Here is a 15,667-nt window from a genome sequence, read left to right on the forward strand (position 1 = left end):
TTATGTCCTACATTTGACATGTATCTAGTGTTTTTGAACGTGCATTTTTATGTTTGAATTTCACTCACTGTTATTTTACAACCAAATCCTCTTTCTTCCCTTTGCCTGGTTTCAAGTTTTTTTTCTGCTTGTGTTCTAAACGTATTTCACATCCAAATTATATATTTTAAAATAAGCAGGGAGGATGGTTGTATGGATTAAAAAAAAGTGAGTAAATTTCTAAGAAGCCTATAAAATAGGAAAGAGTAGAGGGAGATAGAGGCAAGGGCGTTTTATTGGGAGTCCAAAAATGCCTTTTCCTCTTACCTCCATTCTGCTTCGGATAATACTTTGATAGACATTCAGAATTTAGAATATTATAAAAACTAATCAAACTAAGAACTAAGCTAAAGCAAAACCTTTTAATACTATGATAGGACTAGGACATAATTGAATAAATACATAAAAGATTTTGGGAAATAGGTCAAATGTCACATAGGATAGAGAAGAATAATTAGGAATGGAAGAAATGGCAAGTGTTTTCTCTCTTTGTAAGAGAAGTATTGGATTTCCAGTAGAAATACTTGCCTGTTTAACACGTGTTTATATTATACATCTTTTTATTGGAACATTTGAGAGTCGCAGTCATATGTCACTTGTGTCATATTTCCCTTAGTCCAGAAAGGAACTCGGTTTATAGAGAGAACTCCATACACAATTTTACGGAGGAGTCAAGAAGGTAGAGAGGAAGGATGGGAGGGCGGCCCATTGCACATGTTAATTGATGCTTCTTAAAACTGAAAATACTTATATGGATAAATAGAAATGCATTTAAAGTAAAAAAGAATGCAATAAAATATCCCATTTTCATTTTCTTTGATTTTTGTATGCGACCACATACTCTTCTTCCACATTCCCACTCACCATCTCCCGCCCTCCTGCACATATATACCTTAGAAACTTAGTGAAAACAAATTTCAAATGATATAAAGGGCTATATTTTATTAGGTCATAAATAAATATTTCCTTTAGCTCTGCCTAAGCTCCAGTCATTTTGAAGAAAGTATTCACAGTTAAAGCTCTATAAGCATTTGACTATATTTAGTCTGATGCCTTACTGACTGAGCTACCCAGGCCCCTATTAAACACATTTTCTCTAATACGCTCAAGCGAGGGAGTTTTAGGGATACCAGAGAGACTCCATATAATGGAAGGGAAACCTCAGCAAAACCAGAAAGGAGAGGTAGGGGAGGAAGAAGGCTGAGGTTAATCAATGAAAAAGCTATATTTGCATATGTGTATATATGTGAATATAACATTGTGAACTTGACACTCAGCATTGGGACGGAGGAAAAAAAGGGAAGCGGGGGAGAGGGAGGGCACCAGGTACTGTGTGAATATATGCCATTGTCAGCATGATCCACATTATGATGTGAGACTGTACTGCACCAATAAAATAAATTTTAAAAAATAATATGTTTTAAAGCTCTCCTGGCATTTCTGGTTACAGCTTGAGAACAACTATTCTAAATCCTTGGTTCACTTTTGTTATAAAGGTCCACATATAGAAAGTTGAGCTCATTTACAAGTTAAGAGAATTATGTAGCCTGGACCAGAGACTTGGATGCACAGAATTAATGTGGTAGTTTCAAATTTCAAAATAATTCAGATTCGAATAACATAAGAAAACTTCTAGATCTTTATAGACAATTGCTCCTAGAAAAAAATTCAGTCTTCTAGAGTATTATACCCTTGGGTCAGAAAAATTGAGGAATACATCTGGTGAGGGGATGAGAGAGGGAAGACGGAAACTCTCTAGAGCACATGGGGTACTTACACTAACATATCAAAGTCAATCACTAAGCCAAACACGGGAAGGAGGGGTGGGGAAGGAATGGGGGTAGGGATCTGGTAAGGGCTAATTGGGTGATGTGTGCATGTATGTCTCCACACATTTTTTATCCCATTAAGATGTATGACTATAATACAGCAATACAAATATTTTTTTAAAAAAGAATAAGCACTGGTTAGTGTAAACAGGACTCAGATTAATTCTGATCTAACCCTCATTTTCAATTCAAGGTTTTAAGCTGCCAAGTATAATTTGACAAGTCTCTTCAATTAGTTTATGAGGTAAGGCTATTGACAAGCTCCTCATATGAATCATAGTTTAATCTATTCACTCTCATTAGCTTATAGGACACATAAATACACAACCCATATAATTAATCCTCATCTTATGCTTAAACTTTAGATGAAATATAGTAGCCAGCCATGATGGTGCATGCCTATAATCCCAGTTCTTGGGAAGCTGAGATAGTAGGATCAGATGTTAGAAGCCAGCATCAGCAACTTAAGGAGACTGTTTCAAAATAAAAAAATAAAAAGGGCTGTGTGTCTCTTTTAGATGAGGAACTCTACAAAGATGTCATCAGCGATGTGTTAACTTTAGTGTTTATGTGCCAGGCACATAGAAAAATTCAACACTTACCAAATATGAATGAAGAAAGTGGTAGGGAAAGGGATGATATGGAACCAGTGAAAGTAAAGAGAAAAGACAGAATATAGATGGTAAAAGTGAGTTTTCTAAAACAGAGGTAAAAGGGAAAATATAAAAGAAAGATCATTGTGAAACTGATAAAAAGAGACAAGTGAAATAAGAAAGTATTAAAGCCAAGCATGATGGTGCATGTTTGTAATCCCAGCGCTTGGAAGGCTGAGAAAGAAGGATCACGCAAGTTCAAAGCCAGCCTCAGCTACTTAGTAAGGCTCTCAGCAACTGAATGAGACCCTGTTTCTAAATAAAGTATAAAATAGGTCTGGGAGTATAGCCTGGAGGTAGAAAGCCCCTGGGTTCCACCCTCAGTACAAAAAAAAAAAAGTATTAAAAAGATAGGGTCACGTAGAATTAGCAAGTGTTAAAAAGACAAAATAAGTTTAGGAAAATAAAGAGAATGAGCGTGAGGTTAACAGAACTATTAACAACATAATGAGAAAAGCAAACTAGAAACAAATACGTTTAAATTACTTTGTGACTTCAGAGGTAGAGGAAAGAATACCAGAAGGTGTGTTGGCAAGCAGTCCCCATGGAAAGCAGCAAACATAAAGTAGCCATCTGGGTATTGGAAGTAAAAAAGGCCCCCAAAACAATTAAGAGAAGAGAAATTGTTTAATCACAATACCAAGGAAAAGACATTTAGGGAAAACACGGGAAAGAAAGTATGAAATTATTACTTGGAAAATATTAGAATTTTGCCTTCTAAATACTAAACTATTGTTACAGTAAAAAACTTGCTAAAATCAGCAACTTTAACATATTTTAATTTACAAATAATGAACAAATACTGAATCTAAAGTTAGCATCCTGTGACGATGTAGTCATTAAGAGACAGAGATACTCATCCCTTACATTAATATTTTTGTGCAGCTACATTAAGTGAGTTTTGCTCTTATGAAAAGCAATTGGTATTTAGTATCTGCCCTTGGCTATAACAAACGAGCCAGATTTGTGATATTTAATGTCTTTTTTCTACTGATGTGCCTGAGACTACCAGTCCCCACTGGCATCTTAGATTTGCTTTTTTATACAAGGAGAAATTTTGAGGGAAAGCACCACGGGCAGATGTCCTGAATGCTGTCAGAGCATGTGACATTTATGTGATGTGACTCACCTTGACATCTCTCGGTATTCCATTACAAATCTGAGTAACTGTGTTTTCACTTGTGGGTTGCAATTGCCTCGGGTATCCAGATACTATCTGTGTTCTTCAGCAGAGGTCAGCCAATACTCACTGTGAAACACTACTCAAACACATGGCGGCCAGCTGGCAAATTGGCACTCCTGCCATGCTTGGATTTGCCCTTTCTAATAAAATATTTTGTAGGAGGCAGACCTCAGGGGATACACAGTTTTAGTTAGGGTGTAACTAAAAATACAATAGCGCTATTTGTGTGTTTTTTTTTTATTAATGTGAGATTCTATTGCTTCATAATTGCATTATTTATTCAGAAAAGTCTAAAGCAAAACAAAAGAAACAAAATAACACTCAATATCTATTTTAAATGTTATTATGAATTACTTTATGAACTTTTAATTCCTCATTTTTGGTAATATAGAATATAATTCTCTCCTATGCAACAGGAGCTAGGTCAAAAAAACTATACTTCACTCTTTGACTCTTATAACGTCACCTAATCAGAAATTAGCTATCAATTATGATGGGTTCAGGCTATGTTTTGGTCAAAATATTTTAATCTTGTCTCTGTCATCAGCTATTGGTTATAAAATTTCTTCCGTCCTCGTGGTGGTATTATATGGGTTTGCCTCGTGTGATCTCTCTTTATGTTTTGTGTGATTCCTAAAATCTCATTTTACATTCCACATTAGCTATATTCTAGATGTTTTTCTCATCTTTTCACATGCTGTTTTAGAAAATTTCAAATAATTTGAAGACAGTAGTCACCATTTATTATGCCCTTACTCTGTGCCAGCCACTTTTTATATGCATTATTTATATAATCACCATAGCAAAACTGTCATGTGGATTTGGTTTTCATCACTTTAACGAAAAGCTTTAGGAAGAGTAAGTAATGTGTTTATATCCCCCCGAAAATCTAGTGAAATAAATCAGGATTCAGTAATGGTGTATTAAATTCCAAAGCCAACACTCATTGCAAAACATCAGACTTTCATATACATGTGGGCAAAATCAATGAGAGATATAATCTACTGAGGGGGTAGATGACAAGAAGAGTCTTGATAGTTATCTTAAGTAGAGCAGATTTTAGAAAGGCTGTTGTGTATTCTGAACCTAAAAAATGCTCAAATATCAAATAAATGACAGTTTCTTTCAATACATACTCATGCTACATTGCTAAGTTTTATATGCCTAAACTCTAAATTATTGTGGCTTCTTTGCTTTATGCTCAAATAATGTACACTAAATTTTTTTTCAGTGATACTTCATTTTTTTCATCTTAAAGAGCTTCCCAAAGCAGACCAAAGGTGAAAATATACTAAGAAAAATTACTAATTATCACCATATCAAAATATTCTGTGTAGAAGTACATTTATTTATGTATCTTTATTTTGGTGTCTCTGGTGACTCCTTACTGAAGCATCCTTTTAACAATACAAGCTTTTCTAACTTATGCCTAAAATTAGTGTTATTTTTTTTTGTTGTTTAATCCTGTTGATGCTATGTATTTTAACTTCAAAGCAGGTGAGAAATTGTGAAATAGATTCAAAGTTAAATTTTCGCTTTTTTGTTATGTTGGTAAAGTATTGAAAATATGGCTATGTCTTTTACAAGCTCTAATATAAAACAAATCAAACCAACAAACAAACAAAAACCCTAACAGAAGTACAATTGTATTTCTCATAATGAAACCTGATGATCAGCTGGTTCTGCAAGGGATTCTTTGCCCGTTACATGAATAAAGGCATTCCCACATTTAAGTGCCATGGTAATTACAATGATAATAGAATTAACATTGATATCTATACTCAATTTACCAGTACCTTTTTGAGAATATGAGCATAAATGACTCAGCTAATGAGCCTCTAATAGAAAAAATATGGGCCTTGATATCAATTTCTATATTGCAAATATAAATATTAAAAAATTGCTTTTGAGAAGAGTAAATGTAAACTAAAAGCAAAAGTTAGAATTTCTCTGCCTTTATAGTTGAAATCATAAGGCTTAGACTTAAAAAAAAAGGAAAAAAAATAAAGCCAAGCATGGTAGCACATGTCTATTGTAATCCCAGTACTTGGAAAGCTGAGACAAAAGGATTGCAGGTACAAGGACAGCCTCTTCAACTTAGTGAGGCCCTCAATAATTGGTCTTTTTATCATTTCAAAATGAAAAATTTTAAAAATGACCAAAGGTATAGCTTGGAGGTTTAATTCCCCTGAGTTGAATCCCCCATGCCAAAAAAAAAAAATGAACAAAATTTACCAATATTTCTTATTTTATTGCTGGGTGGGCTACAAAATTTAAACAGCTATTATTAGCACATTATAATATAACATAAATGTTTCACTCCAGAAAATAAAATGAGCATAGAGATATATTTCATTTAACAAGGATGTGAAACAAAACATTTTCCAACTATTGCTCCCCTCCAAGTTTCTGTAAAACTTCAGATGAATGTGTTTTGCTTTTTATTATCTTTTCTCTAAAGATCTAACCTGACGAGGAAGAGAGAGCAGCAAGAGAGAATAGCAAAGTCCAAAGCAGATGACAATTGGTGACAACCAAGGCGAGAAAACCAGAGCCCAAGCCCTCAACGGGGAAAATTAAGAACCAAGCTGATTTTACACATAAAGATCCATGTCTGGCTGAAATTGAAAGTGAAGGAAGAGATTGAATGAGGCACTTTGACGCCCTCCCCTACTCTACACCACTAAACCTCCACCCTGGCTCACCACAGCAAAACTGTACAGATTATTCTCTCAAGGGGATAAAGTTTTGTAATTTTTAGTTTTCTCTTAGGGGTGGGGTACCTTTTACTGACAAAGTGGGAATAAAATGAATACACAAAGGCTGAGTGCTTCTTGTAGAGATGCTCATTCACCCCATCTTCCACTACCTTGCCTCAGACCTGTACCCTTTGGGTAGAAAAGTGGAAGTTGCTTTCTAGGGAAACTAATTAATGCAAGAGGAAAATATTGACTTCCTCTTGAAATTCTTAAGTCCCAATGTCTGGTTCTAGAAAGTATTAGACAGTGAATAAACGTATATGCTGTGTGCATATATACTTCTATCACTCTAAACCTAATCATTAGGATGTATAGTATATATATAATTCCACAACAAAAAAGTAATGTGAAGTTGTCAGAAGAAACTTTAGTCTTGATAATGTAACATTGCTTCTATGGGTCTCCAGCTATGGCCAGACTTCAATGGGTGTTGTCTACTAGAAGAGCCATATAAAAGTTCCTTTTTACTTTTCACACATACCATTCCTAGATTTTTTTTTATCATACTTTATTATCAGAATTCTTGAAAGTTTCTCTATTTACTACTTTTTTTTTTTTTTTTTTTTTGGTGGTACTGGGGTTCCTGGAAGCCCTTCTACCTCCGGGCTACACTCCCAGACCTATTTTGTATTTGTTTTATTTGGAAACAGGGTCTCTTAAGCCAGCGAGGCTGGCTCTGAACCAGCACTATCCTGCTGTCTCCGCCTCCCAAGCGCGGGGATTACAAGCGTGCACTACCACGCCCAGCTTAAACACACCTGTTTCTAATGTCCTTTCATGCCTCTCTTTTCCTTCCTTCCTTCCTTCCTTCTTTCCTTCCTTTCTTCCTTCCTTCCTTCCTTCCTTCCTTCCTTTCTTCCTTCTTTCCTTTCTCCCTTCCTATTCCCTTTTTTTTTTCTTTCTTGGTACTTGGGATTGAATGCAGGGGCATTTTACCTCTGAGTTAAACCCCCAGCCCTATTTTTTATTCTTAATTTTAAAACAGGATCTCACTAAGGAGGTCCTCACTAAGTAGCTGAGGCTGACAGCAAACTTGTGATCTTCCTGTCTCAGCTTCCCAAGTACTAGGATTATAAGTGTGCACCACCACACTCAGTCACTTTGTGCCCATTTTGATGCCTCCCTTTATTTTTATAGTTTTCTTAGAGAACCTAAATATCTCTGACTAATTTCTACCTTCTGTTTCTCACTCTTGTGGGGTTTCTCACTTACATCATCTCTCTTCACAATTCAACCCTCACATCTCATTCAAATTTTAATATAAATTTCACTTATTCATGTTTTCTGTTTGTTCTCCACTGATACGCCCTCTTATCTAAAATCCTAACACACCTACTGCTTAAAGCACACCATATGTTACACAACCACTGCTATTTATAATGAGTCCATTCATTTCCTTCTTTGGTAAATGACTGGGTCTTTTTGTATGTAGCATAGGATAAAACTTGCAATAGGATACCCATATCCATATTCTGAGGCTGGACCAAACTTAATTCAATACAAATTTCATTTACATGTTCATGAGAAACTTATCTCACTTCTATTTCTTTAACAATAAAATAAAAACTATAACGATCAATCACATATATATTTATTATGAGATAGTATACAATAAGAATTCATCAAAGTTTGGCTGCTACTATGTTTCTTATTAGTAAAATAGTGTTTAGGGACACTTCAGGAGAGACAGAGAATGTATTATTTTTCTTTTCATAATTTTTAACTACTTGCTGCTTAAATTTTTATGTTCAGGACAGAGTATATGCCAAATGGGTGACTACTTGCTGATAAATACCACATTTTCAGTTATGTCCCCTATTCTCACAGTCCCCAAACAGCTAAAATACCTGAAAAGAAAGAGATGTGTCATGGGTCGATCCAAGGAACAACATATATGTAAAACTGCTAAGTTTAAACTCAGAAAACAGTTGTCATGTCTGAGAGGGGGAAAAAACATAAAGCAGAATTGGAATGAGACAAAAACAAGATTTCATCCAGTGTAAAACAATATACCAAAGTTTGTATGAACCAAAATTGAGCCGATTCTGGGTCCAGTTCAAGTACAAGAGGTACTCAGTCTAAAATTCAACTTTGCTCAGTTCCCTTTCCTGCACTTTTGAACACACAGTATCTCTTCTGTGGATTCCTTCTGCAGTGACACCTATAGATTGTGAGAATGAGAACACTGTAGTGTTTAGCTTTTGCAAAACATGAAATGTATCTATGTTCCAAAGAGTTCTCACTCTACTGGGTTGTGAATCTTCTTCTAAGGCGCTAGCTATGTATGTTTTAGAATGCCCTCAAATTTAATGATGCGACAGAATCTTTTCTACCTTCATTCAAACTCAACAATAAGATGTTAATTCCTTTGAGGGTGATATCGAGATAGGTAAGATTGCAAAAAGGTCTTTAGTCTTCCTCTTCCCCAGGTGACAAGCTCTTACTTCTCAACTTTTGTTCTACTTCCCAATGTCATTTCCCTTTCCTCCTACCCTGAACTCAGTCAGTTACTTCAATATATCCTTTTAATAGTTTCAATTTTGTTGCAAATTTCCTTCTAGCCTGTGACTTTAGCTAAAGCCAGCCCAAGCAGTCTTCTCAGAACATGTTAAAGAGAAAATATATTCATCTGGCCTTAACAAATAGGTTAGGTATGTTAAGATTCAAAATAGATTTTAAAAAAACTAAACATATTCCTAGGTTACTACCTTCTATTATCTAAATCTCTTTCTTTTCCAAAGAAACCATTCCTCCCTGGGCTTCTTAAATTCAATAGATGGCATCACATAGCAATAGAAGCCTTTGGATATTTATTATTCAAATATCTTCCATTTATTTATATATTTCCTTATTCTTTCAGAGTTTTTCTTTCTCTTATTCCATGGTTTCTAGAAAAAAATCATATATCTCTATGTTAAGTGAGTTTTACTTGTCTTTTGTAATTCATATATTACCTTACTTGTAATTGTTTAAAAAGCCAGTAAGTTGGCTGAGTGTGGTTGCACATACTTGTAGTCCCAGTTACTTAAGAAACAAAAAGAGAAAGAATATATATAAGTTTGAGTCCATCCTCTGTGACTTAGTGAGATCTCATTTCAAAATAAAAAATAAAACGGGCTAGTGGTGTCGCTCAGTGATACGGTGACTCTGCATTCAGTCCCCAGTACCACACACACACAACACACATAAACTTATATCTACATATTAAAAATACTTAGATATTTAGTATAATGTATAACATTATTGCAGTTTTCATAGTAATTCTACATTTTTATATGTTCTTTCTCGTTGTCTAATTCCTTTCTTGTTAATTTAAATCTTTCTTGAGTTTTCTCTGTAGTTAGTTTTATTCTATTGACCTGAAAAGGTTATCTTACTGAATTCTACTTTTATTATTATAAATATTTCTTAGATATTTTAAAATGCTACATAGAATTTTCCATGTAGTAAAGTATATTATTTGTATTTTAAAATTCTTCCTGCATATAAGAATGGTAAACCATTTTAAAAATAATATCCAACTTTATAAGTTCTATGTTCAAAATGGTCACTACACATATTCTCTCTTATAACTGTTACTGTCCTGCCAAGATTTAGAAAGATATTTTCTAACTCATTTGCTCAGTATTGCTTCTTATATCGTAATTATTTTAATGGTGTCTGTTCTAATTATGCAAATTAAACCCATTAGTTTACAGAGACTTGGGTTATTTATTTATTTATTGTTTTCTATATAGGTTAATTATATCAATGTTATAACAATAAACATGTTATTAGTCTTCACATTCAGAATCAAACTGTGACGGAGACCTGTGATGAAATCCCAGTACTTGGGAGGTTGAGACAGGAGATCAAAGGTTTGAGACCTCAGCAATTTAGTGAGGCCCTCAGCAATTTAGTGAGAACCTCTTTCAAAATAAAAAATAAGACAGGTATGAAGGGGGTATAGCTTGGAGGTAGAATTACTGTGGATTTAATCCTTGGTACCACAAATAAAATAAATAAAGTAAAATAAAATATAAAGATGATGGCGTTTTTAAGTGTAACTTGAATATGCACTTGTGTCAGCCCTAAAAAAAGTAAGTAAAACTAAGAAGTTTTCTACAAGGGCTTCTTCGGAATGACTGCCTAATAAAGCCCTTTGTCAGGAATCTGCGTAAATATGGAACTCAATAGCTTACACAAGGGTCCTTTATTTAGATAGAAACAGAACAATGACTAATTTGATTTACTTTATGACCCCAAAATGTTTTTTGTAGTAGTAGTTCAGATTGATAGAGCTATTTAAAAGGAGAGAGAACCCCTAGATTTTATTTAGTTGGATATCTTGATATCTTCTTACTTCGACTTCTTTTTGTAGCCTGCTTTATAATATATACTGGTGCTTCTAGTTTTAGGCTTAAGCATCTGCCCTGTTGTTTAAGGACTAGTTATCCCAAGGGCCAAAACACCTACAATGCCAAATTGGCCAACACCCCGACTGCCTCAAGATTGAAGAAGGAACTAGAGGGGTGAATTGTAGCAACGACTTTGATTCCTTCCTTTTGCCAACAAATAAGTATTAAGTAGACTTGGAATCTTTGCCTCCATTGCACAAGTCTCCCTTGCTGAGTTAACTTGGATTCTAGGAACAAGACCTGCCTTATAAATATCTTATGATGAGTCCAACCTACACCCTAGGCAATAGCAACTTTCTTATGAAAGACACAGCCTGTCTAACAGATCCTAAGATAATAAAGACAGAGACCAAACCTAATCAGGATCAGGGCTTTGGCAGCTATGAAAACCCTCCGGCTATGCAAACCTCAGCCCTTGTCTTCATTTCCCTCTCTATAAAACTTCAAGCCTTTGTCAGTTCCTCCAGGATAGGGTGAATGACATGGGTCCCCTTGTATTCTGGATTGGCTATGCTGATTAAAATTTCTTTCATGGTTTTCAAAGAAGAAAAGGTATAACAGACATTTTTATTATTTCTAGGATATATACAAAACCTATAATTTCTTCATGGTTATCTTTAAATCATTGTAGTTTTAAATATATCTAGTTTACATATATAGGAATAAAAGATGCCACTAATCTTGTTGACACTCTAAATTACTATAGCTAAGATTATTTAGCTATAAAAAGTCAACCATTCAGATAGCTTTAACGGTAACAATAACTTGACTTGTCTATTTCCTTTGCTAGCATGATACACTGAGAAGTTTTCTGAGGAAGTTGAAGGTGGGAAAGTATAATTTGGTATCCAAGTTATTTGGCAGCTTATAAGAATCTCTGCCATATTTATTCACCCAAACCTCTAGAGTTATATGCCTACCACTTTCTACTTCTGCTTTGTTTTTCCTCTGCCCTTTCATTTTGGCAAGTGCCTCTCAGAGAAACATGAAGTCTCACTAATGTGACAAATGTTTCTAACCATTATCAGTATTACACGTCACTTTGTACATAATTACCTTGTGAAGTCTGTCATCTCCATCATGATCATACACATCTTCTTGGCGAGAACAATGATGTCGTTGCTTGTGTCATCCCATATCTCAATCTCAGCATCCAGCTTACTCTTTACTTTCTTGAAATCAGCCACTTGCTCAGCAATCTTCTCCTTTTCTGCCTCAGGCAGCTGAGTCATCTTAGCCTAGAACATGTGATAATTAGAATTAAAATTGGACTACTATGTAGGAAGCAGTTGAGGAAGAAGTGGTCATTATAGGGTATTCATTAAACCTATTCATTTAAAATCAGAGACACTTCACAGTTTAAGTCATTTAATCAAAACTTTCTTGGTTTATTTTTTAAAGTAAAAGAACTATTAGGTTATAATAATTTGCTTTAGAATTATATTAATGCATGCAAAAATGTAGACTTTGGTGTCTAATATACTTAAATCTACTTCTTAAAAACAAATCTGGTATTTATAATGCATCAAAATTTTAATTAAATTTAATGTAATATATCACATTTGTTAGAAAAAGTACATATAGCTTAAATGATAATAATAGTACAATTCAAAAAGTAGTAGAATGTAATTTGAAATCAGACTTTGTATATGAATCTATATATGTGTATTTATATATGTATATATATATATATGTGTGTGTGTGTGTGTGTGTGTGTGTGCATGTATGTGTGTGATATTTAAGAATTTACATATATATGGCTTAAGAGACTCTGTTTCCAAATTAAAAAAAAAAAAGTATAAAATAGGTCTGGGAATGTAGCCCGGAGGTAGAAGGGCTTCCAGGAACCCCAGTACCACCAAAAAAAAAAAAAAAAAAAAAGAGAGAGAGAATTTACATATGTGGGCTAATCTGGCTATCAATGCATATGTATTTCTATATAGCTAGACTAATATTTGTATAGATAAATCAATAAATAAACATTTAAACACTTAAGCACCGAATATATATTAGTAAACTATAACAGTATAAATTATATTTATGTAAATAAGCACATGTATAAAATTATAAGGATGTATATATACTTTGTAAGTATAAATATATTTATATGTACTATTTGCATAAACTATATAAGAGAAAAATAAAAACATTGTGGGTGGAATTTATTAATAAATTAGCTATTTATTTACTACCAATTAACATAATGAGTACTGAGGTGTTATTATGCCCTGCACATTACATTTAATCTGCTTAAGCATGATAGAATTCCTCAAATATGTTGCTCCTTAATAGTATGCAAGCTAAATCTTCTATTTGCAATCTGGAATGTAAGATGGGTAGAAAAACATCTCAACTATTAAACTAGCTTATTCACAATCTTGGTACATATAACCTATTACTTTGTCAAATAAAAAAAGAAGTACTAGTGATTTGAGAATCTGAAGATCATAAAACTTTGTGAGGCTGTCCATGCAACTGTATCATCAAAATGGAATTTCAGAGCTGGGAGTGTACTCAGTGGTATAGAATTTGCTTAGGATGTGCAAGGCCCTACGAAAAAAAAATCAAGTGTATTTTCATAGTAGGATGAGTGTATCTAGGTCTGATAGGGAATGTTTTGAAAAGGATAAATTACATACATGGCATTTGCTTACCATATTATTCACTTAGGATATGTGTTACCTACAATACCTATGTATGTCTAGATGTTATTGCTTAGACACCTATGGATGGGAAACCAAGGAGAATCTCTAAAAGCTTTGCAATATTCTCAATACTAGATACAGTTTAGTAAAAACATGTTTTACCAAGTTAATAGTATAGAGCAGCACAAAACTTTAATATACAAATAAAAGAAACTAAAAGAATGGTCAATGGAAAATGTAAACAAAAAATCAAAGAATCAATATAAAAAGTCTGTCATTTGCTATTTATTTATTATAAGCCTAACATAGAGTCTAAAACAACTTAGTGTTTATAAAAATCTCAGAGTTAACCATGCCTTAACTGTATCATAGTAAAAACAATAAGAACTTTCTGATCTGAATGTTTCCTTTAAATTTCTTAGCTCAATTTTTGAGACTTATTGAATGTTCCATAAATGAGATCTAGTTCATATTCAAAAGAAAAATTATCAAAAACTATTCATACAACTAACATTAAAATTTTATTTAATATTTATATAATTTATTGGAAAATCAAATTTGGCTGCATGAAACAAGATTTTTAATTAATGAGCTATTCAAATACTTTTTCTTAAAATCTGAAAAATAGTTGGTGCAATTTTTTTTCTCTCTCTTTCAGAAAATGCTCCCTATACAATGTGTTAAAAGAAAAGCAACTTTCACTACTGCTGGCATATGGCAGGGCACATAAATGAAGGCACAGCTTACTACTTCTGAAATCAAAAGTAATGTGCAAGCATGTTAAGCAAATTATAAGCTATCAAACCATTAACCTAGCTCAAAAACAGAAATGAGTTTTCTCCATCTTGACTACTGATCACTAACATTCTCTTCAGTCTCATAACAATGGTTCAAACTTTCAAATATGTCCAGCTATATGTGGGTAGTTGGGGGCTCTTGAGAGATAATAAATTTGTGATGCTGGACCTGATGAATAATGATGAAGTATACAATGGCACATTATCAAAAATTATCCAGTATCTTTATAATAAAGTCAGAACTACTCTAGGGGCAATTTGGTCACATGTGTTTCAGGTTCTGTTTCCTGAAATGCCATCTATTTTATATATGACCTTGAGGAAGTTACTTATTCCTCCTTTATGAGTTTTCCCAGGTAAAAAAATGTCAATAAATACAACTGCTACCCACCTGCATATAGGCAACAGAGTTTATTACTTGGTAACATTGAGACTAACCCTGTCATGAACAAAAGAGCTCCTGAGCTACACTTGATTTCCTTAATAACATCTCAACTCACTGGGTGAATTCAATCAATGGATGTTTATCTCTGACAAATAAAAGTGGTAAGTTGGGCAATGGTCTGCAAAATTAAAAGTTCTAGAGAATTTTAGTCCTGTTTTTGGAGTGGGGACAAAAACAATGAAACAATAAATTACTAACTGACACCTGACTGAGGTATTAAAGAGACTTTATGAATAATGTATTCAATGCCATCCATCAATTTCAACCACTTTGAAAATTTTAATATAAAACTTGAGAGAATATATATAGCAATTCTGCGTAAAAATTCCTTACTGTATTACCTCGCATGAGAAAAATAGAAACTGAAATATGAAGCTTAAGACAAGTCATGTAAGGAGGAATCCCTGGTGTACGTGGCCAGTTGGCTCTATGTTTAGGCTCCTATAGAACAGAACTCAAATGCAAATTGCTGTTAAATGTTTGAGAATCTCTGATATATGAATAAAATTTTTATTATGTCTTTTGATTTTGGATTCTGTTGCCACAGACAATGAAAATACTAATATGTATAAATGCCAGATACTCTCTAAGCATCAAGCATCTGTTTAAACCTCAATCATCATGGTATTCCTATGATAAACATAGTATTATTATCCCAGAACTATGGATGGGAAAACTGGGTATCTCCAAAAAGTTAAGAGATTTACTGAATATAATGATAAAACAGGATGCAAAACAGAAAATATAGCTAAGAGTTTTTGTTCTACCATCATGGTAACACAAATGAGTATTATTGCCCACAATATACCCAAATATCCATGTTCTCAGGATAACATTTGTCATTTTCTTTCTAAAGCACAATTGTTCTCCAAACTATAATCACTTTTCTCTTAGAAACCAACTTTACTCGTCTGTTATCT

The 15,667-nt window shown here is 33.7% G+C and overlaps 1 protein-coding gene across 2 annotated transcripts in view; it reads right to left on the reverse strand.

The window, feature by feature from the left end:
• Positions 1 to 15,667, reverse strand: part of CTNNA3 (catenin alpha 3) — a gene marked incomplete at both ends in the record, with an annotated part of 1,656,346 nt that overhangs the window by 113,377 nt on the left and 1,527,302 nt on the right. For both annotated transcript variants that reach the window (XM_080694112.1, XM_080694111.1), the window contains one exon: positions 11,917 to 12,098. In XM_080694112.1, coding sequence (XP_080550238.1) covers positions 11,917 to 12,098 — 182 coding nt within the window. The remainder of the gene's footprint in view (positions 1 to 11,916; positions 12,099 to 15,667) is intronic.

Source organism: Muscardinus avellanarius (genome assembly GCF_963383645.1).
Source record: "Muscardinus avellanarius genome assembly, chromosome: 4".
In the NCBI taxonomy this organism is placed as follows: Eukaryota; Metazoa; Chordata; class Mammalia; order Rodentia; family Gliridae; genus Muscardinus; species Muscardinus avellanarius.